This window comes from Callorhinus ursinus, unplaced genomic scaffold (genome assembly GCF_003265705.2).
Source record: "Callorhinus ursinus isolate GAN/ISIS: 27379988/994484 unplaced genomic scaffold, GSC_fseal_2.0 scaffold69, whole genome shotgun sequence".
In the NCBI taxonomy this organism is placed as follows: Eukaryota; Metazoa; Chordata; class Mammalia; order Carnivora; family Otariidae; genus Callorhinus; species Callorhinus ursinus.
The window spans coordinates 2320077-2341252 of record NW_027397131.1 but is presented as its reverse complement, the minus strand read 5'-3'; the positions used below and the strand labels follow the sequence as shown (position 1 = coordinate 2341252).

The window sequence follows — 21176 nt, the reverse complement described above, 5'->3', positions numbered from 1 at the left end:
AAGTAAAATTCTTGGTATATAAGACACTCCCAGATCTGACTTTAGAATATACTATTACCATAAAAAAAATTCAAAATAGTTATCTCCTGGTAAATCAAATCAATCCCACCCTTGAATACTTTTCCAATATCTTATTTCCTAATATCCCACATTTAGAAATTAGCATTGCATTTCTGGAGCAATATTTCCCAGAGTATTCTGCTTTGCACTTTTTTGGGGGTGAGGGTGGGTCTCGACTTAATTTGGCTAGCTAATTAACTACTGGCTAATTTAATTAGGTACTTCAAATACGGTTATAAGATTAAAACTTTTCATCTGAAAACACTGTTTGATTCTTTTTTTTATTATGTTAGTCACCATACAGTACATCATTAGTTTTTGATATAAGTTTTTGATGTAGTGTTCCATGATTCATTGTTTGCGTGTAACACCCAGTGCTCCATGCAGAACGTGCCCTCCTTAATACCCAACACTGGGCTAACCCATCCCCCCACCCCCCTCCCCTCTAAAATCCTGTTTGTTTCTCAGAGTCCATAGTCTCTCATGGTTCATCTCTCCCTCCGATTCCCCCCCTTCATTTTCCCCTTCCTTCTCCTAATGTCCTCCATGCTATTCTTTATGTTCCACAAATAAGTGAAACCATATGATAATTGACTTTCTCTGCTTGACTTATTTCACTTAGCATAATCCCCTCCAGTTCCATCCATGTCGATGCAAATGGTGGGTATTCATCCTTTCTGATGGCTGAGTAATATTCCATTGTATATATGGACCACATCTTCTTTATCCATTCATCTGTTGAAGGACATCTCGGCTCTTTCCACAGTCTGGCTATTGGGGACATTGAGCTGCTATGAACTTTGGGGTGCATATGGCCCTTCTTTTCACTACATCTGTATCTTTGGGGTAAATACCCAGGAGTGCAATTGCTGGGTCATAGGGTAGCTCTATTTTTAATTTTTTGAGGAACCTCCATACCGTTTTCCAAAGTGGCTGTACCAACTTGCATTCTCACCAACAGTGTAAGAGGGTTCCTCATTCCCCACAACCTCTCCAACATTTGTTGCTTCTTGCCTTGTCAATTTTTGCCATTCTAACTGGTGTAAGGTGGTATCTCAATGTGGTTTTGATTTGAATTTCCCTGATGGCTAATGATGATGAACATTTTTTCATGTGTCTGTTAGCCATTTGTATGTCTTCTTCAGAGAAGTATCTGTTCACGTCTTCTGCCCATTTTTTGACTTGTTTTTTGGGTGTTGAGTTTGAGAAGTCCTTTATAGATTTTGGAAATCAGCGCTTTGTCTGTGATGTCATTTGCAAATATCTTCTCCCATTCTGTGGGTTGCCTCTTTGTTTTGTTGACTGTTTCCTTTGCTGTGCGGAAGCTTTTTATCTTGATGAAGTCCCAAAGTTCATTTTTGCTTTTGTTTCCCTTGCCTTTGGAGACGTGTTTTGAAAGAAGTTGCTGTGACTGATGTCGAAAAGGTTACTGCCTCTGTTCTCCTCCAGGATTTTGATGGATTCTTGTCTCACATTGAGGTCTTTCATCCATTTTGAGTTTATCTTCGTTATGGTGTAAGAGAATGGTCAAGTTTCATTCTTCTGTAAATAGCTGTCCAATTTTCCCAGCACCATTTATTGAAGAGACTGTCTTTTTTCCATTGCATATTTTTTCCTGCTTTGTTGAAGATTATTTGACCATAGAGTTGAGGGTCCATTTCTGGGCTCTCTATTCTGTTCCATTGGTCTATATGTCTGTTTTTGTGCTAGTACCACGTTGTCCAGGTGATCACTGTTTTGTAATATAGCTTGAAATCTGGCAACATGATGCCCCCAGCTTTGTTTTTCTTTTTCAACATTTCCTTGGCAATTCGGGGTCTTTTCTGATTCCATACAAATTTTAGGATTGTTTGTTCCAGCACTTTGAAAAATGCTGTTGGTATTTTGATCGGGATGGCATTGAAAGTATAGACTGCTCTGGGCAGCATAGACATTTTAGCAATGTTTGATTCTAAGAGAGCTTTTGGAGAAAGACTGGGTGGGATTCTGAAGTGTAACTAATTTTCAGAAGAGTATGACACCATCTCATTGCGTTTCAGTAGGCATGTTAAAAAGATTGCATAGATATTCTTTATTATACATCAAGATTTGAAGACAATATATCAGTCTACTTCTCTTACTCTTACCGGATTAAGCACATAAGCACTTTAGGGAAATATAGTCCATATGAGCTGAAATAATATACTGATATACTTAAGTTGATAAACTTACATAAGACATGTATATAGTATTTATAGAACTACATGTGAGGTATAACTAAAGTAATGTAGTAGACTTAAAACCATAAATTTCTCAAGATCCTATCTAATTTCTTTGTGGTCACATTAGTATTTAAGTTAAAACAGGGAATTCACTAAGTAAAAATAAAAGTATTCACTGATTACTTAAAAATAATGTTTCATTGAATCATAAATTTTAAGAGTCAAGTTCAAAATTTTATACTCAAGTTTAGTTTGTCATGTTGGAGAACATTAGCTTGCTTATTAGTTCATCTCAGAGTGAAAACTTCAATTGACTAGCCTACTCTAAGGCACTCTAGAAATCAAACACAAATCTCAATTTCCTCAAATTGGTATAAGAAATACAATATATATACAGTTGGCTGGCACTTGTAAGTAATATTTCTAAAAACACCTTCTATATGAGCAATGCATAATATAAATTCCTAAAATACTTATTTCAGTGAAGAAATGCAAGAAAGCTCTAATATGGTGGGTAACTTGAGTATTATGGAATAGGTCATAGATTATGCTAAAGTTGAGATCCATTAGGTATTACTAAATTGGATTAAATGTGACGCTTTTGCAGGTAAGTGAAATTCTGAAATATAAGAACCACCAAAAGCAAACTTGCTGAAAATTTAGCACACACACACAAAAAATTCCCCCCAAATGATTTAACCACATGGCAGAGTACATACAGCTTTCTTCTCTGTATTATAATATACTTGCATAGGCATTTCCAGGCCAGCCAACAAACTTATTATACATAAATATTATCAATCTATAATATAAATCCATTTAATCATATAATCTTACAGAATAATTAAATCTGTTTTTTTTTAAATGAGAGACACACTGAACTAATTCAGCCTCATTTTGCTGAAGCCTGAATTATTTTCAATTCAAATAACTCCTCAAACTGTTATTTAGGGTGCTAAAATGTGATGTTTTTCTAATTAATCCAAATTGACAATAAAATTGTTAAACATTCTCTGTTTAATAATGTGCTACTGTAGCTAATAGTTTGCTACAGTTAAATAAATACTTGTTTGAAAATCTGCAATGTTAATGCCAATTCTAAACGCTACAATTAGAGAGCCAGCCTGAGGAAAAAGCAAATAACCACAAAATTATCCAAACAGAGGCACAGCTAAATAGTAGTGTACCTTATTCTTATAAAGCCAGTTTAGAGTATTATTTTGGTGAGACTTGTAAATGCTAATTTAAAAGATAATGATAAAAATATTAAAGACAAACTTTTAATTTTGCTTTTTTACTTAATTTCTGCCTGTAGGTAAATAAAATGACCAACAGAGGGTGCCAATCAACCACTTTGTTGCTCAAAAGTCTGTATTAAAATTGACTAAGTACAGATTATCCTATTTTATATTATTCAATATGGGAATTTAAAAAAGCATTTATTTGCCAAAATTAACAAGGTATAATTATAAATTAAACAACTATGAAAGTATTTTATATTTTCTTAATGAAGTACTAAGAGAATCCTAACTGGGATTCTATTTTTTGGAAGCAGGTTATAAAATCCTTCACCTCTTATGCAAATATGTGAAAACTATGACATTCAGAAGTGCTTAATGTGGAATTTAAAACATCTTAAGTTATGTGGTATAAAATTAATAACTTTCTATATCTTAAATTGGGAAGATGAGGTTTATATTTCAAACCTTGACCTAACAAACTCAATCGACACCAAATAATATAAAGTTTAAAAAATAAAGTCAGTGATGTTTTTAATATACCATGTTTTATTGTAGAATTACCAGGAGTACACAATTTTCACTTGCCATCTATACTTTTTCTTTTTTCAGTTTATTAGTATTTAAGCAATATATTAGGCAACTGGATTATAAGAAACTGGTTAGTGTGGCATTATTAAAATCACAATTACATTGAATGATATACATAATTAGGCACTACAAATGAGTTTGGCTAACGGTATTTTTACAAAACCAAATAAAGTATTTCAGAAGTTAAGACAAGAGATATATTTGCAGGTTGGGATAGAAGAGAATATTATTGCTAGAATGTAAGGTCTGTAAGGATTTCTTTCATCTATTTTGTTCACTGCTGAATCACCAGTACCTGGTATACAGCTTAGTACCTTCTAAGACAATAAATGTTTAGTGAATACTGAATGAAGTGAGATATATGTGGCCATTTTGATGGAAGAGGGAGTATTTAGTAGATTCAGTCTGAATCTTAGGTCTGATTCTTACCATCAATAACTAGTTATGCTAAAGAGTTGCTGTTAACCTCTTAGCCTCAGCATCATCATCTGTAAAATAGGAGAAATATCTACTTACCTCATAGGTACTGAATGAAATAATATTTTAAATGTATTCTATGTCATTTTAGATATGTTACACAAATAAAAGGATGACTCTTTATTTATATTTTGGGCCTCAGTATTTAACTTGGAGCTTATGTGGAAAAGGCACTAAAACATTTGTTAAAGTGAGCAGAGTATGGGGACACCTGGGTGGCTCAATCGGTTAATTGTCTGCCTTTGGCTCCGGTCATGATCCTGGGGTCCTGGGATCAAGTCCCACATCGGGCTCCTTGCTCAGTGGGGAGCCTGATTCTCCCTCTGCCTGCTCTGCCTGCTGCCCCCTCTGCTTGTGCTCTCTCTCTGACAAATAAAATCTTAAAAAAAAAAAGTGATCAGAGAAGACTTCCCAGTTCCTGTAAGATAATGGTAGCTAAACCTGAATTTCTTCAGGTATCTTACAAAAGCTTTCAGATCAACAAGGAAAGCAAATAAAATCACCTATAGCCCATACTTTACAGCATAACTAGAAAACAGAGACTAAATAAACGACAATTTACATGTAAGTGGGAAAATTGACAACTGCAACCGTCAAAGCCAGCTCCTGGAGGTCAGGTACCCATTGCAAAACACAATATCAACTTATGATCTCTCCTAGAAGAAAAGACAATGGATATAAGACCTGATGGATACCATAGCACTGGTTCCTAGAGAGTTGAAAGGGACTCTAAAAGAATTCTGGTTCAGAAGTTAGTCTTATGGAGAAGAAAGACACACAGTGAAACAGGTATCCTTTAAAGGTTGGGCCATGAAAAAAAAAAAAAAGAAGAAGAAGAAAGCAATTGAAGTTAAAAGCCTTAAAAAACAAAATACCATAAAAAAAAAATCAGGAAACCAACTAACCAACATCCCAAAGGCATCATTTATTAAAGAAACTGCTCTTCACAGTTCCAATAATCGAAAACACACTTGGACCAAAAAAATAAACAAACAAGCAAACAAAAAACAAGTAAGTCCCTCTACCCATAAATCATCACTTGGCCCAGGAAAACTCTACATCCTGCATATTTAACTAGGGACCAAAAAAAAAAAAAAAAAAAAAGGACCCAAACATCCATAGAAAGCTACTATGAAACGAAAGTAGGAAGAGTTAAAATGCTTCAGCTGATAAAAATACTCCATCAACCACTCCTCAAAACGTATAAAGTAACAAAAACATGATATTCCAAAATGAATTAAGTGCAATTAAATAAGCTATTACAAATATGAGGAAGTGAGGAATTTGAAATCTTTATATCTCAGACTAATAAAGAATAAACAATAGGTAAATATGCAAAAAAAAAATGAGAATAAGAATAGGAAAGAAATTGGAAAAAGGGAAATAAAATCATTTCTGAAATGAAGAGTAAAATACCAAGTGCCCAAGGATGAAGCCATAAAACTGAAAGTACATTAAGGGACATAGTGGATGAGAATGAAAAGAGCCAAAAGACAAAAATGAGATAAAGATTTTTAAAAACATCAAAGAGAAAGTGATAGACATAGAAGACAGGCAAAGAAGATCTAACTTATGTGTAATTGGAGTCTTTAAATAATAAAAACAAAATAATGAGACAATTAATGCTTTATTCTAGAGGCTTTAACTCCAGAAAAACTGTCTGAAAATAAAAGAACTGAAGCTACATACTGAAAGAGTCCTAAGCGAGCCAAAATGCTCAGCCTTTAAACATACCCCAATAAAATTATCAGACTTTAAGATAGTGAAAAGTATTTTCAGTCTTTAGACAAAAAGACCAAGTCATTTACAAAGGAAAGAAAATTAGACATTAGATTTCCTGATAAAACAGAGGAGCGTAGTTTTTAAGAAACTCCAGGAAAGAAGCATTGGCCAAGTATTTTGTATACAGCCAAGCTGTGCTTTTAAGTTCAAACACTAAAGAAAAGCACTTTAAACACAAAAGAATGTGAAGAAAGCTATACTCACATTGAGAAATCTACTAGATCATAACCTTTCTCCAAATAAGAGATGATTTTGGAAAGTACAAAAGGACAGGTAGTGAACGTTATACATATTTAATAGTAGATCAAAGACTAAAAAAAAGGTAAGAGACAAGTACAGGATTAGCATGTGAATAGTATCTACTCAACCAAAGGAGAAGACAGCCTAGAAAATAATAATAATAAACCAAAATAAAATAGAAAGATAGAGAAGGAAATAAATGGCAAAATAAGTTCATTGATCTCCCCACAGATGATAAGTGATAACAAAATGACATCTTTTAAAGTAAAAAACAAAATAGTAAAAGCCTAAGTCAGGGGGGAAAAAAAGAGCTTAAGTCATTATATAGATTTTTTTTAATATAAAGTTCCAGTAACTACTATAACCAATAAAACTCTTCTTAAATTAAAAAAAAATTAAAAAGAGCAGAACAAACCAAATACTAAAAGACAAACCATAATTATAATACACATAAGTTAACATAACATAAAAGAATATGACAAAGTTAAAATCAAGTATATCAGTAATATAAATGTAAATAGGCTTAAACCCCCTAGTTAAAGGATTTTCAGATATGCTCAAAATGTAAAACCCAACTCTGGGATGAACACAGGAAACACACCTCCAACAAAGTGATTCATAAAGGCTAAAATAAAGAGATGGGCAAAGATAAACCAAACAAATGCAAACACTAAGAATGCCCGTGGTTATGATCTTCTTGTTAACAGGCAACCCCAGAATTCAAGTCTAAAAAAGCACTGTGAGACAACAGCAACAAAAGGACACTTTATAATACTAAAGGCTGCAATTGACAATATGTATGTAACAAGTGCAAAGATACCAAATGATTCATAAAACAGAAAATATCAAATATAAAAGGGGTAAGACAGAAAAACCTTAATAACAAAAATCTCAACCTATCTTTCAGTCCAAGACAGTTCAAGTGGTCAAAAAATAAGACTATAGAAGACTTTATTTTTTTTAAGATTTTATTTATTTGAGAGAGTTAGAGAGAGAGAGCACACAGCTGGGGGAGAGGCAGAGGGAGAGAGAGAGAAGCAGGCTCCCTGAAATCAGGGAGCCCTATGTGGGACTCGATCCCAGGATCCTGGTATCATGACCTGAGCCGAAGGCAGACGCTTAACCAACTGAACCACCCAGGTGCCCCTAGAGAAGACTTTAAAAACAATCAATAACATAGATCTTTTGAACTAAACTTTGTATCATAGTAAAAAGAAATGTAACTTTAAAAGCCCATGAAAGTTATGAAGATTGACTATATTAAGTCAGAAATAAAATTACAAAATATTCCTTAAAGTAGAATTTAAAAAAATCTGTTTGATCAAGATATAAAATGAATTCCTCTTTGGTAATGTCCAAGTACCTCATATTAGAAAAACTCTACCTCTCCCTCTTCTGTTTCCCACAGAAAACAACATAAAATCCAGAAAAACTACTTAAAAAACAACGAACTGAAAGGACTGACAAGCAACCAAAAGTAAGAAGAAATTAGAGAAGAGTCAACACTACAAAGGAGTGGCACCATGGTATAGTCATACAATGGAATACTACTTATCAATAAAGAGGAGCAAATCACTAGTTACATAATGAATCTTAAAAGTATTATGCTGAAGGAAAAAACAGAGTACATACTAGACAATTCCATTTATATTAAGCTCTAGAACCCACAAAACCTATGGTGGAAAAAAAAATCAGTTAACAATGCTTGCCTCTTAGAGTGGGGGGCAGAGGTAGGTACTACTAATTGAGAGTTGGAGAAAAAGAAACAGGACGTATCCAAGAAGTATCATTTATTCCAAGGGTAAAAAAAAAAAGGCAAATTCAAATTGAAACAATAGATGACTCTGTCTATGAAACTGATAACATAACCATTCAGAAAGAAAAAGATAATTTTTAAGTAACTTTTAATCATGGTCTTCTGTCTATCCACAGGAATGTATACGTTTGCATGTACATAGACACACACACACACACACACACACACACACACACTGAACTTTCTTTGAATTACATCACAAAAAGTAAGATGAATTGATGGATGAACAGAAGGATGAATTTAGAATAAAGCAAATATAGTTAAAATATTAATTGTAGAATCCAGGTGGTGGGTATATGAGTCTTCATTGTATAATTCTTTTAACCTTTTTGTATGTTGGAAAATTTCATAATTTCTGTATGTTGGAAAAGAACTGCAAAGAAATCCTGAACTTGTCTATGCCTATGATTACTGTCAGTAATCATACTGATACTAAAATTATGAAACTACTTTACATAATATTATTAAACAAATAAGGAAAAAGATTACTATTACTAGGACTTAAGATTTTCAGAATAAGTAAAAAGATAAATATAAAATAATTCAAGAAAACAAAAACCTACAAATATCAATTTAAACTCACAATTTTTAAAAAAATCTCTCCCATAGCTATGTCTACTAAAAAGGTTTAAAATCAGTGATCTCCAGTAACAATGGGCACACCCAGTGCCCAGATCTTGATTTCAAAATACCATTTGCCAGTGAAGGGAACCAGGACTCATTAGACAAATGGCTGATTCTAGGTGTGAGGCACAGAAAATACAAGGCAAGCCTGGGTCATCCTTTTGTGCTAGAAAGTAAGAAAGTTCTTAAGGACTAATAAAGGCAAGTCAAAAGAATAAAGATGCCAGTCTGAAGGAACTTCCATCACACAAATTTGAGACAATTTATCTGTCAAAAGACTAATGACTATAAATGATAACACACTGAATAAATAACAATCCATGAATCTATGGAGAGAGAAAGGAGAGCAATGCCCTTCCTTACAGAAGATTAACTACAAAGTGTAGAAAAAATAATAGGGTTAGATAATCACTATTTGCAAACCCCATTATAATAATGTAGGTGAGGATCATAAATGTATATAACCACTAAGTGAAAGCTAGTTAGATAACAGAATATTCTCCTAGTCCCAATATAATGTCCCAAAGATTACTTAGGAATTGCAAAGGAAAAACCATTATATTACAAAGGAGAAATCAAGCAACCGCCATCCAAACCAAGGGATTGAACTGCAGCACACAGAGTGGTAAATCCCATCACATTCACATCGACAGCACAAATCCTACCCAACATCCCTTCAAAAGATTCTAGCCAAAAAAATATTTAACCTGAGTCTTATGAATAAGCCTTTAAACCCAAATTCCAGATACAGCAAAAACAGAAAATAGGAGAAAAGTTTCATGATACTATAAAGAGCTAATTAAAGAAATAGAAAATGCAGGATATTTTTAAAGGATATTGTACTACATGAACTTTGATTGAGTTCTGGTTTGGGAAAAACAACTATAAAGAATTTTCTTTTAACAACTAGCTGAAAGTGAATTCAGACTGAATATTAGATGATTACTATGGAATTATTGTTAATATTTTACATATGATAATCATATTTTGGCTGTGTAGCAGAATGTTTGTTTTTAGAACCATTGAGATGTACATGCCATGTTGTCTGCAAATTATTTTCAAATGGATCAATATAAAAAAAGAAAAACGTATGTGTGTGCATGTGTATGTGTGTACATACAATACAAAGACAGAAGGGAGAGTAGATGAACCTATAAACTATTAACTGGCCCATCTAGGTAGAGAATATATTATTCTTACAATTTTTATCATACTATTCTTACTATTTTTTTACATATGAAATTTCATAATTAAAAGTTGACTAAAAAACTGAACAAAGTAGGGAATAATACTTGACATTTAACACGGCAAGCGTAGAGGACAACAAAAATTAGAACTTAAGAATACGCATGAAGGTGACAAAAAGAATGCTGGGAAGTTTAAGAAGAGGTTTATAGCTCTCAGTTTATAATGTGACATTTGTGAACACCTTAGCACAATTATCTGGCACCTAGGGCTGTCCGTTAACCCCCATTAACTTCCTCCAGGGTGAGGAGTCCTCAGGCCTTTGGGTCATCTGGGTTCACATCCTAGCCACGTAGTCACTGTGTGTCCTTTGAAACAGTTATCTAATATTGCAAAGTCCCATTTGCCAAGTCTTTAATAGAGGTTTATACTTCTCTCAGTTTATAACGTGATATTTGTGCACACCTTAACATAGTATCTGGCACCTGGAAATCTGTCAGTTAACAACTGTTCACTTGCCAGCTAGCCTTCTAAACTTCCCTGAATCTTGCTTCCCCCTTGCTTTTCAACTTTTGGCTTCAACTTGAGCCTCAGCAAAACACAGCTCGTCACTGCTCTTAAATAACCCATGGTCATCTTTCACCCTTAGCTTTTATTTTGCTATTTTTCTTTCTTGAAATGCTGCTTCTCTCTCTGCCTGCCACTCCCCCTGCTTGTGTTCCCTCTCTCGCTGTGTCTCTCTCTGTCAAATAAATAAATAAAATCTTTAAAAAAAAAATTACAATTTCCAGTTACATTTGATCAGTGCAGATCATATCTGCACATGACAAAATGCAATTGTAAACAAAAGAATTCATAGGGAATATTCAGATTTCTTTAAAGAAATAATTTTATAATTAAGGGAGACAATTTTTTATAGGAATTATGAACAAATACATGTTAGTGCAAAGCTAGTTTCATCTAATGAAGATAATCCCTAAAGAAACTGAAAATCATATACATTTCCAGTTGAGAGTCCCAAATATTTTTTCCTATCTTTTTTCTATCAATCCAATAAGGATTAAGTTTATTTAACATTTTTATAAATCAGTAACTTTAGAAAAGTCATACTACCAAATTAGGAAAACAGTCAATTCACAATTCACTAAAAATATGTAAAGAACATAAATGTGGAGAACAGATAGGATTCCCAGAGGAGTATTTCATGTAACTGCGAGAGATGATGTAATAGCAAGGGTTTAGTCCCACCCTGTACTTAAACCAGTGCTTCTCAAACTCTTCCACTGAAACAGCCCCTTCCTGACAAAATGTCCTTAAAAAGGATGGGGAGGGGAGAACATATATCTCTGTGCGTAGAATAATTCAAATTATACCACAATTTCAAATTTCTCATGTTTTACCCTAAAAATTCATGGTTATAAAGAAGATATGCCATATTTATCATGGCTTTTTTATCTCCTGACACATAATCACACACTCTCAGTGATATATGTGACCCAGTTTGAGAGGCACTGACTTAAACCAAGGTATGTCTACCTGAAAAAATATTTTCCTAAATTATGACACAAGAGTAATTTCATTTTATAATGTCAGGGATAAATAATAATGAAAATTATTTGACATTTGTTGAATAACAATTATGTAAAAAGTATTAGATTAGGTTTTTAATATAATCTTAGTTTTAAAAATGTAAATATTATCTTGCCAACCATAATGAAGGAACTGAGGCACAAAGAGATTAAATAGCTATCCAAAAGCAGTACAGTGAATAAATATTACTTTGTACACAAGTCTTTATTATATCACAATCTCATCAACATTTTATTTTTACAAAAATCTTATTCTGTAACCTGTGTTTTTATCTTATGTATCTATTTAGTAGAGGTGTACTGTGAACGGCACAATGGCCCCTAAGATATAAAAAGAAATTCTTCACTAGTGCTACAGCTTTAAGACTGATCAACAATGGGTGATGTAAGACCATTTATATTAGAAAAGAGACCAACATAGTTGAGTCAATTCTTAGGTTCAAGAAGACTTGGCATTATGGAGCACTGGGTGTTATATGCAAACAATGAATCATGGAACACTACATCAAAAAAAATTTAAAAAATAAAAAAATAATAAAAGTCAAAAAAATTTTAAGAAAGAAAAAAGGGGATAGATGAATCAGTACAGCAAAATATTGAAAAATTATTTAACCTAAGGATGGATATATGGGTGTTAATTACTCAACAGTCTCTTCTTTTGTGCATGTTTGAAAACTTTGATAATAAAAAGTTGAAATAAAAAAAAAAGACTTGGCATTGTAAATGGGATAGGATGTAAATTTTATTTACAAATAAATCCTAGCCCTGATCCAAAATGGCAGCACAGAGTAACCGAGAGAACAAGGACCAGAAGGTACTCAGCAAATCCTAAGCAACCTCTCGTTAGCATCTGTCACTAGCCAGTGACATGTCCTTGAGTAAGTTGCTTGCCTCTCTAGGACTTATGTTCACCATATGAAAGGAGTGTGCATTTCAATTTCTACACTTAAGTTTCCATTACTCTCAGCTAGCACCTCTTTATTAGCATTTTTAAGCAATTTTTCAAATTCACATTTCTATATACTCAACTATGTCTTCGTCCTTTTTTTTTTTTTTTGAAGATTTATTTATCATTTGAGGGAGAAAGAGTGAGCTTGTGGGGAGAGGAGCAGACCAAGAGGGAGAGAATCTCAAGCAGACTCCCACTGAGTTTGGAGCCTGAGGCGATGCTCACGCTCACAACCTTGAGATCCTAACCTGAACTGAAATCGAGTCAGAGGCTTAACCGACTAAGCCACCCAGGGGCCCTAGTCTTGGTCCTTTTTAAAATATTCCCTCAGTTCTTGCTTCTTAACCATTTTATAATCTGGAACACAACAAAACTGCCTAGTGAAAACTGCTAATAATATTAAGTTTACTCTGAGTTCTACTGCCAAAATGTTTATAATATCAGAGACTACTTTGGTATATTTATCTTTTAAAAGCTTTTGTGACTTGATAATTGACATTAAAATTAAATTATATTGTGTTCTTATTCAAATACTTGAGTGCATTAAAAGCCGTAAGAAAACTATACTACTAACCATCTTCCAGTTTGATTTGCAACCTGTTCTTCTAATTTTTGTAGCTCCGATGTGTAAGCCATTATTCGAGCATTGCATACCATGAGATTCTTAACTGCACGCAAGATCTGGTCTTTCTGAGTGCTCAGAGAAAGGAGCTTCCATATTCCTTCTCGCATTCGAATTTCTAAATCTATTTTTTCTTGAATGCTGCAATCCTTAAAAAAAAGAGAAAATATTCTTAAAAGATAGCAAAAATTCAAAATTATAACATTTCTTTTTACCCCAATAGATGGAAAAGGTACTAGACATCATTTTAATGTTATAACATATTGAGAAAGTAACAAAGTTTTAATGTATAATAGCACAAAAGATATAGCTATTTGAAAATGCTCTTTGCAAACCTTCATTTCTTATTTTATTAGGAAGTCTTTACAATCTAGTGGAGAAACAGAACAGAAACAAGGGTGAGAAACATTACATATTCTTAGCATAATTTCACGAGGTTGGATAATGTCCCCCAAATATTCCTGTCCTCCCAGAACTGCAGAATGTGATCTTATTCGAATATAGGGTTTTGCAGATATAATTAGCTAAGATGAGGTCATACTGGAGTAGTATGGGCCCAAACCCAATGGCTGGTGTCCTTATAGGAAAGCACATGAAGAAAGAGACACACACAGAGAGAACTACATGCAAAGACTAAAACAGAGATGGGAATAATGAGTCTACAAGCCAAGGACCACCAAGCAACCACCGGAAGCTGGAAAAGGCAAGGGAAGATTTCTTCCCACAGCCCTTAGCAGGAATATGGGCCTGCAAGTAGGTACCTTGATTTCATATTTCTGGATCCCAGAACAATGAGAGAATAAACTTCTACTGTCTAAAGCCACCCAGTTTTGGTAATTTGTTATAGGACAACCTCGGGAAACTAATACAATAATATAGTAACTAATGTAAACAATAAAGCACATGCACATATTATATAAGTTGTATTGTGGAATGGCAAGATGTGGCTGATGACTAATTAACCAAGGAAAAATTTTCTAAAGGAGAAGATGCTGGAAAAGGGACTAAGGTTTAGCGGCTGTGGTAAGCAATGTAAATAAAATCTCAGAAGCAAGAGTGAAAACACTGTGCCCAGAAAATGTCAGAAGCTTTAGCTATCAGATGGAACAGAGATTTAGAATACATTTTTGGATATGTTTACTTTAGTTTTAAGAGTCACCATGAAACTACTAAATCACTTCAGTTCTGAAAGTCTTTTATTCCATACAATAATCTTGTAATGGCCTGGTTCTATATACAAGTTACACATGTAACATTAAAATTCTATAAACTACAATGTACTATTCTGATTTAATTCACAGTGGCTTTTTAAAAAATTAAAAATCATTGGATACTCCAATGATACTCTTTACTATACTACAAACATAATAATGCTCCAGTATATCTATTTCTAAAAGTAAAGTGACCATCCTGGCTTCTGTGGTAAAAAATGAGTGTTATAATTTACCTTTTAATTAGATCAAAATCTGTATCAAAAAATGTAAACGGAATCTAATAACAGAAGTTCCAGATATTAAAAAGACAATCTTTTCAAAAGGAAAACCTAAAAGTTAGGAGAGCAAGTCTATGAAAATAACCCTAAAAGAGAAGTTGCAGTAGATGATTTAACTTGAGTATCCAAATCAATCAAATGCACTATTCACATGCAGAAAAACAGATCTGTCTAATGACTTTCTGTAATTATATCATGTAATTACCACATAAAAACCTTCTTTAGTAGTAGAACTCAAAACTGGTATACTATATAAATGTAGTTGTTTGCTGGTTTTCCTTCTTTACACAAGGCTGAATTTCAGCAATTCTGTTTTATCTTTTTATGACTTTGTCAGTCCCAAAGTAAATTCTTCTTTAATGTAATTAATAATTAATTATAAGAATTATCTATGTGACCCATATGTCTATACAGATAAGCTCTGGCAGACTGGTTAGTATTGGAGAGTGCATGCAGGGAACAACGTGAAACCAGGATGAATAGCTTTACCCCACAACTCAGATATAAACAAATACCATCTGCTGCCATTAAATTCAATTTTGCTTTTTAAATGTTACTGTGAGGCAGCCAGTTGAACCAGCGCAGCGGTTCTTAAAGCTGGCTGCACATTAGAATCACCTTTGGTAGCAGAAGGGCCTTATAAAAGTACCTAAGTTAAGACTCACCCCAAAACAATTAGACTCTCAGGAGGTGGAGCCTGAGTTTTTGTTTTTGTTTTGTTTTGTTTTTGAAGATTTTATTTATTCATTTGAAACACAGAGATACAGAGAGAGAGAGAGAGCATGATCAGGGAGAGAGGCAGAGGGAGAGGGAGAAGCAGGCTCCTTGCTGAGCCAGGAGCCCGATGTGGGGCTCGATCCCAGGACCCTGGGATCATGACCTGAGCCGAAGGCAGACGCTTAATCGACTGAGCCACCCAGGCGCCCTGAGCCTGAGTTTTTGTTGCTGCTGTTTTTTTTAAGTTCCTCTGTTGATTCAATGTACAGCCAGGGTAGAGATCCACTGCTGTAGTACTTGAAATTCCATAGCAATCTGGAAAGTTGCAACAACCTCAAGGAACCAGCAGGTGGCCACAAACACATTAAAGAATCAGTTTGGGCTTCCAAGGTTTCCCTCTTATAAATGAAGATTGTCTTCTCTTCATCACTTATTGATAGACTATAAAACTATAGAGGCTTGGGAAATAGTGCAGAAATGAAATGCAAAGTTAGGGCTTCTTTTTTTAAATCCCCTTATTTGTAAGGTTCATTGAGGAAATGAGATATATCTAACAAATTAACATTAGAATTCTATCCTTTAGAGCAGGGATCAGCAAATTATAGCCCAGTCAATGCTTGTCTTTTTGTAAATAAACTTGCACTGGGGCACAGTCACGCCCATTTGTATTATCTAAGGCTACTTTCAAACTACAATGGCAGAGGTGAGTAATTTCAACTAAGACCACATGGCCCACAAAGCTGAAAATATTTACCTACCTGTTCTTTTACAGAAAGAGTTCGCTGATCCCTAACCCAGCCAAATTAACATTCATAGTAAACTAGCTTACCTCTCCTCTTCTATAGTGAGTGGATGTGGATCTGGGAGAGCTGACGTGAGTGGCATGAATTGTTAAGTGTATGTATGCTTTCGAATGTACTGAGGTTAAAAAAAAAGAGAGAGAGAGAGCTGTGGTGTTAGCTAGTTTTGTGTTCCCCATGCAACTTTAGTACACATTTATACTTCACACACAGAGAAAAACCTCTCTGGTCAAGTGCTATTACTCCAGCCAAGAAAGTCTTTATGGAGTCAAAGAAGTTAATTTTAGTTAGGGGTGCAAAGTACTCCTGGGGTAAGAGTTGATGTGCTAGCCACAGTGAGAACAATGATCCTGTAATGAGGGCAAAGACTGAGTGTTCAAGGATGATGCTTACTCAACCTCAAAGTGGAACAGGAGGAAGTTAAAATCCCTACTGCCGCTGCCTCAATCATAATGGCAGAGTTAAGACTGAGTAAGACCCCAGACAAAAGGATATACCCATCCCTCTTAGAAGTGTCTGAAAGCAAGTCTCCAGAAAGAGCAAAGAATGGGGGGAAAACCCCCCTCTTGCCATTTCTTCTTCAATTTTCTAAATCAGAGCTTCCTTGTAATCAAGTCAAACGAAGCTTATGACAATGTCCTGATCATGTAGGTATCTAAAGTCAGGCTAATAAAAATAAACCGACAGGGCAAGGCTAAAAATGAAATAGGGAAAGAACTTAAAAGTGCAATTCTAAATTATGTAGAAAACAGAAAGATACTGGGTTTGAAGAGCTAGAATGGGACAAAGGAAGTGCAAAGACAGTGGCCTTAGTTTTGAAATTAAGCATGGACTTAAAAAAAAAAATGAAGTTGGGCTGCTAGAAAGACAACTGTAGTAATCCAGACAGAAACTATCACCCACACAATGGATATAGTTAAACCATGTTTGCTAAGAGACCATGATGAAAAAGACTGCAAAAGAAGATATATAGCATACATCCTTCTTCTAAAAGAAATTGCGTGTTATTTTAAGCATTGTTTATGTACAGAAAAAGTCTGGAAATCGTCAATAGTGGTCATTCTGGGGAATGGCATTAGAGAAAGAATTCTTAAATTCATGTTTCTGTATATGTTTACTTTGCTGAAATGAGATAATGAGACAGAGAAACTGAAGAACTCCATAAAAAATCTTCTTTTTGCTCCTTTTCCTGCTTCTATTCTTGCTAGGACTTGCACCCACACCCCACTTTACACATGCCTTGTAATGCAAATAGAGTATTTCCTCCTTGTAAGGGACAAGGAGTTCATGATTTCTCTAGAACAGATAACATCTAAGGAAGAACCAGATGAGAATGACTGGAGGGATCTACCATATGTGTATTCCAGACCACCAGCACTAGGTATCTAGACACCAAGACCCCCCCCCCCCCAGCACCCTGGCTCCAAGCAATAACACTTGGGTCCTCCTCTTTGTTCTAACCAGTTCCTGGATGCCTGAGAGGACACAAACACCAGACCATCATCCTCAATAAAAACCCCCGGACCCCACACTAAGACAAGACTCATGCTCCTTGTCTTTCTGAGTTTCCTGGGCATTTGTCTGTATCTGCTCTCTCTATATCTTCAATGAACTTTTTCACCTCCGTGGGCTCATGTGAGATTTCCATCCTGCAGGAAGCTAAGGACCCTCTGGGCTGGTCCTGCGAGACCCCCGCCGACGGGTCCTCTGACCTGGCCTGCTGGCATCAAAGCATTACTTCTTGAATTTCGTTTTTATTGGGTTTTCAAAAGCTTCAGTATTTGTAAGAAAAGGTAGGTGCCCCAACATCTCAGATGAATGGGACAGAAGATGGTAAGAAAAAGCGTTTTCTCTCAAGCACATTCTGAGTGTTGGGTACTATGCTAAGTATTTTAAAGAAGTTCTCAACTCCCAGCAACTTTCTGGAATAACCATCTTACCCATTTTACAGCTGTGGAAACCAAGGACTTAGAAAAGACAGATAACTTATTCAAGGCTGTACAACAAGCAGAGTTGGATTTGACCTTAATTTGACTCTAAAGCCAATACTCTATGCTGTGTGTACTCATAGATGACTCCAAGGTTTGAGGAGAGGTGTTTCGTAGTGTTACGACCACCCAATAATTTTTGGTCCTATCCTTATTAGATGGCAGGTTCATTAATATCAAAGGAAAAACAGTAAATAAAAATTCAGTTAGTCATGTATAAAATTCTCTTAGTGACCCTCAATAATAGGTTAAAACCTATTACTATTTTGCAGTTTTTATCCAAGATCTGAACAGAAGGAATTCCACAACTCAATTATTTGCTTTTCTTGCTGCCTAAGAAATCACTAAATACTGTACCTTTTCACATGAAAATAATCCAGCCTGGTGTATTTTTAAACATTTATTTTCATTCCATGTAGCTAAACTTCTTTCATGACCTTATACTCTTCTCTCTTTTGAGTAATTCCTAAATATTACTGCTGAACACAACAAAATAAATATACTTGAACGACTATACAAACACCTGTGTAATACACACAAGAACCTCAGCAGATTGCCAATTCACTAGAAATCAAGATTTTGTTAACAATTGCGACAGCCAGGGCACCTGGGTGGCTGAGTCCTTAACCGGCTGCCTTTCGCTCCTGGAATCCCCATATCGGGCTCCCTTTTTCAGCAGAAAACCTGCTTCTCCCTCTCCCATTCCCCCTGCTTGTGTTCCCTCTCTCATTCTCTCTTTCTCTCTCTGTCAAATAAATAAAATCTTAAACAAACAAACAAACAAACAAAAAAACCAGAACAATTGGGACAGCCAAAGTACTTAACGGATAGGACAGAAAAAGAAGTATTTTACATTAAAATGTTTGAAAATTTTGAAAATGCTGGCATAAAACAGCATTACTAATAAAGGAGTTGGACTTTTCTGCATAATGATTCTTAATGTCTTACTTTATTTTTCTCAGTATTATTGAAGATTTACTAACAATGTTGCATCTACTGAGGCTTCTAACAAAGAATAAGTTTCTAAGGAAAGTCTTTGCCAGGTTTCTAAGCAAAGATAATAGGTTGGACCATATAAAATTCCTACTAGTCTACCAATTTTGACCTACAAAACTGGTATTTTCATATGGTTTAATCTATCTCAGAAGTAGGTAAAAGAAGGTGGAGATTAAAACAGAAGTGAAGCTCCAGCTTAAAGACATCAGTTTTAAGACTTTAAAATTATGGTTAAGGGGAAAATATAACATTTTAATAACTGATTTCCCTACGAAAAAATGTTGGGTCTCCATTAAAAAAGGTTTCTGACACACATTTTACATGGCGAAATAGCAAACTATCAAGCTTCTTTCTAATCCAATTCAAAAAGAATCCACTATCAAACCAACTTTTTCTAAAGTTCCAAGGTTGCAGTTTGCTCCTCCACCCTGTCCCCTCAAGTTTCTGTCGTGCGGAGACAGCGCTCCAGTACCTGTGCTTCCGTCAAATCGAGTAATAAGCAAACTGTCCTCCCCTGGCCTCGACTGGACTTCTCGGAAACCCCGGGGCCTCCCTTCCCCCGCCATCGCCTACACTGGGGGGTCCAAACCCTGGAGGGTGGCGAGAAGCAGCGGGCAGGTGCGCCCGGAAACGCTCGGCGGAACTCTGGCATCGCTTCCCGATTCGGGTCTGTCTCCTCCATAAGAAATCGGGGGCCGTGGGGGATGAGGAATTTTCTAAGCTCCCTTGGAGCCTCAAAAGTGCGGCCTCCTAGTCCTTCCCTTTGTTTCTGGCCACGGCTGAATCGGAGACGCGGGGTGGGGGTTTCTCCACGACGAGGCACAACGGTGGCTTGAGGACTCGAGGCCGGGCCCTTCCTCACTCACCTGCTGGGCGGGAAGGCCCGCCAGGCGGAGCTCGGGACCCCTCACGGTCTGCCCCTCCATCTCCAGCGCCACAGCCCGGGCCGCCGCCACTCCTCCAAAGGTAAGATTTGAAAAGCCCGCCGCTCGGGGGAGCCGCGGAGGACGCCAACCGCCGTCCCGGCCGTACCAAGTCCGGGCGCGGGGGGAGGGGCGCGGGGGGCTCGCAGCCGGAGGGCGCACGCGCAGTGGGAGCGCCCCGCGCCCGGGCCTCGCGAGCGGGAAGCGGGCGGAGACCCGAGCTCTCCGTGCCGGAGGAGAAATGCGGAGCGGAGGGCCGACTTAAGGCAGTGACTGGGGTGTGGGCGGGCCTGGGACGGGAGTGGGCCGGGCGGTGGGGAGAGCGCCGGCCACGGAGCGCACCTGGCCCGGCACAGGGTTTCTGCTGGTGGCATTCGAGGCACGCCCTTGGCGCCGAGTGCATTTTGCCTGCATCCCAGTGCATTTTGCCTGCATCCCAATGCTGGCCTTCCTTCCACAGCCCTCGGGCTGGCTGCGGTCCCTGCGTTCTTACGGACAACTCAGGGACACACGGTGTCACTAGGAGCCTATGGCCTCATTCCCAGAGAACCAAGGGACACTGCCCCCAGCGCTCTCACACAGCACAGGGTCACTCAGAGACCAGGGCCCTATAAACCCGCTGGTGAGATACCAAGGTCTCTTCTTTTGTCCCCAGTGTTTCTTTATAATTCCAGAGACCCCACCACACACACCCAAGTAGTCTGTTCATCTTGCAAAGACTTCTTTCTTGAAAGTAGTTCATTCTATTCTTGCAAAATACTTATTTCATTACTCCTTCCCCACCAGCAACCAAGGTGATAGCCGAATGACGTATTATTTTCCCAGAGCCCCATTTTATGCTGTCCCTAAAGACCAATACAAAGACTCTTCAACAAAAAAGATTTTA

The 21176-nt window shown here is 36.5% G+C and overlaps 1 protein-coding gene and 1 long non-coding RNA gene across 8 annotated transcripts in view; one reads left to right on the top strand and one right to left on the bottom strand.

The window, feature by feature from the left end:
- The window catches only part of LOC141371349 (uncharacterized), a 52795-nt gene extending 38772 nt beyond the window's left edge, over window positions 1–14023 (top strand). For 2 of the 3 annotated variants that reach the window (XR_012376247.1, XR_012376245.1), the window contains one exon: window positions 7998–8159. This is a non-coding gene — a long non-coding RNA (uncharacterized lncRNA). Of the gene's footprint in view, window positions 1–7997; window positions 8160–13958 lie in introns of those variants that run through there. The other variant, XR_012376246.1, reaches the window with a different exon arrangement.
- RTKN2 (rhotekin 2) overlaps window positions 1–20512 on the bottom strand; it is an 84381-nt gene extending 63869 nt beyond the window's left edge. For 4 of the 5 annotated variants that reach the window (XM_073886191.1, XM_073886193.1, XM_073886192.1 and 1 more), the window contains exons 1-2: window positions 20234–20512; window positions 13327–13523 (exon numbers count right to left, since the gene is read on the bottom strand). In XM_073886191.1, the coding sequence (XP_073742292.1) occupies window positions 13327–13523; window positions 20234–20293 (257 nt within the window). In that variant the 5' untranslated portion in view covers window positions 20294–20512. Of the gene's footprint in view, window positions 1–13326; window positions 13524–20233 lie in introns of those variants that run through there. The other variant, XM_073886194.1, reaches the window with a different exon arrangement.
- Window positions 20513–21176: the final 664 nt, after the last annotated feature.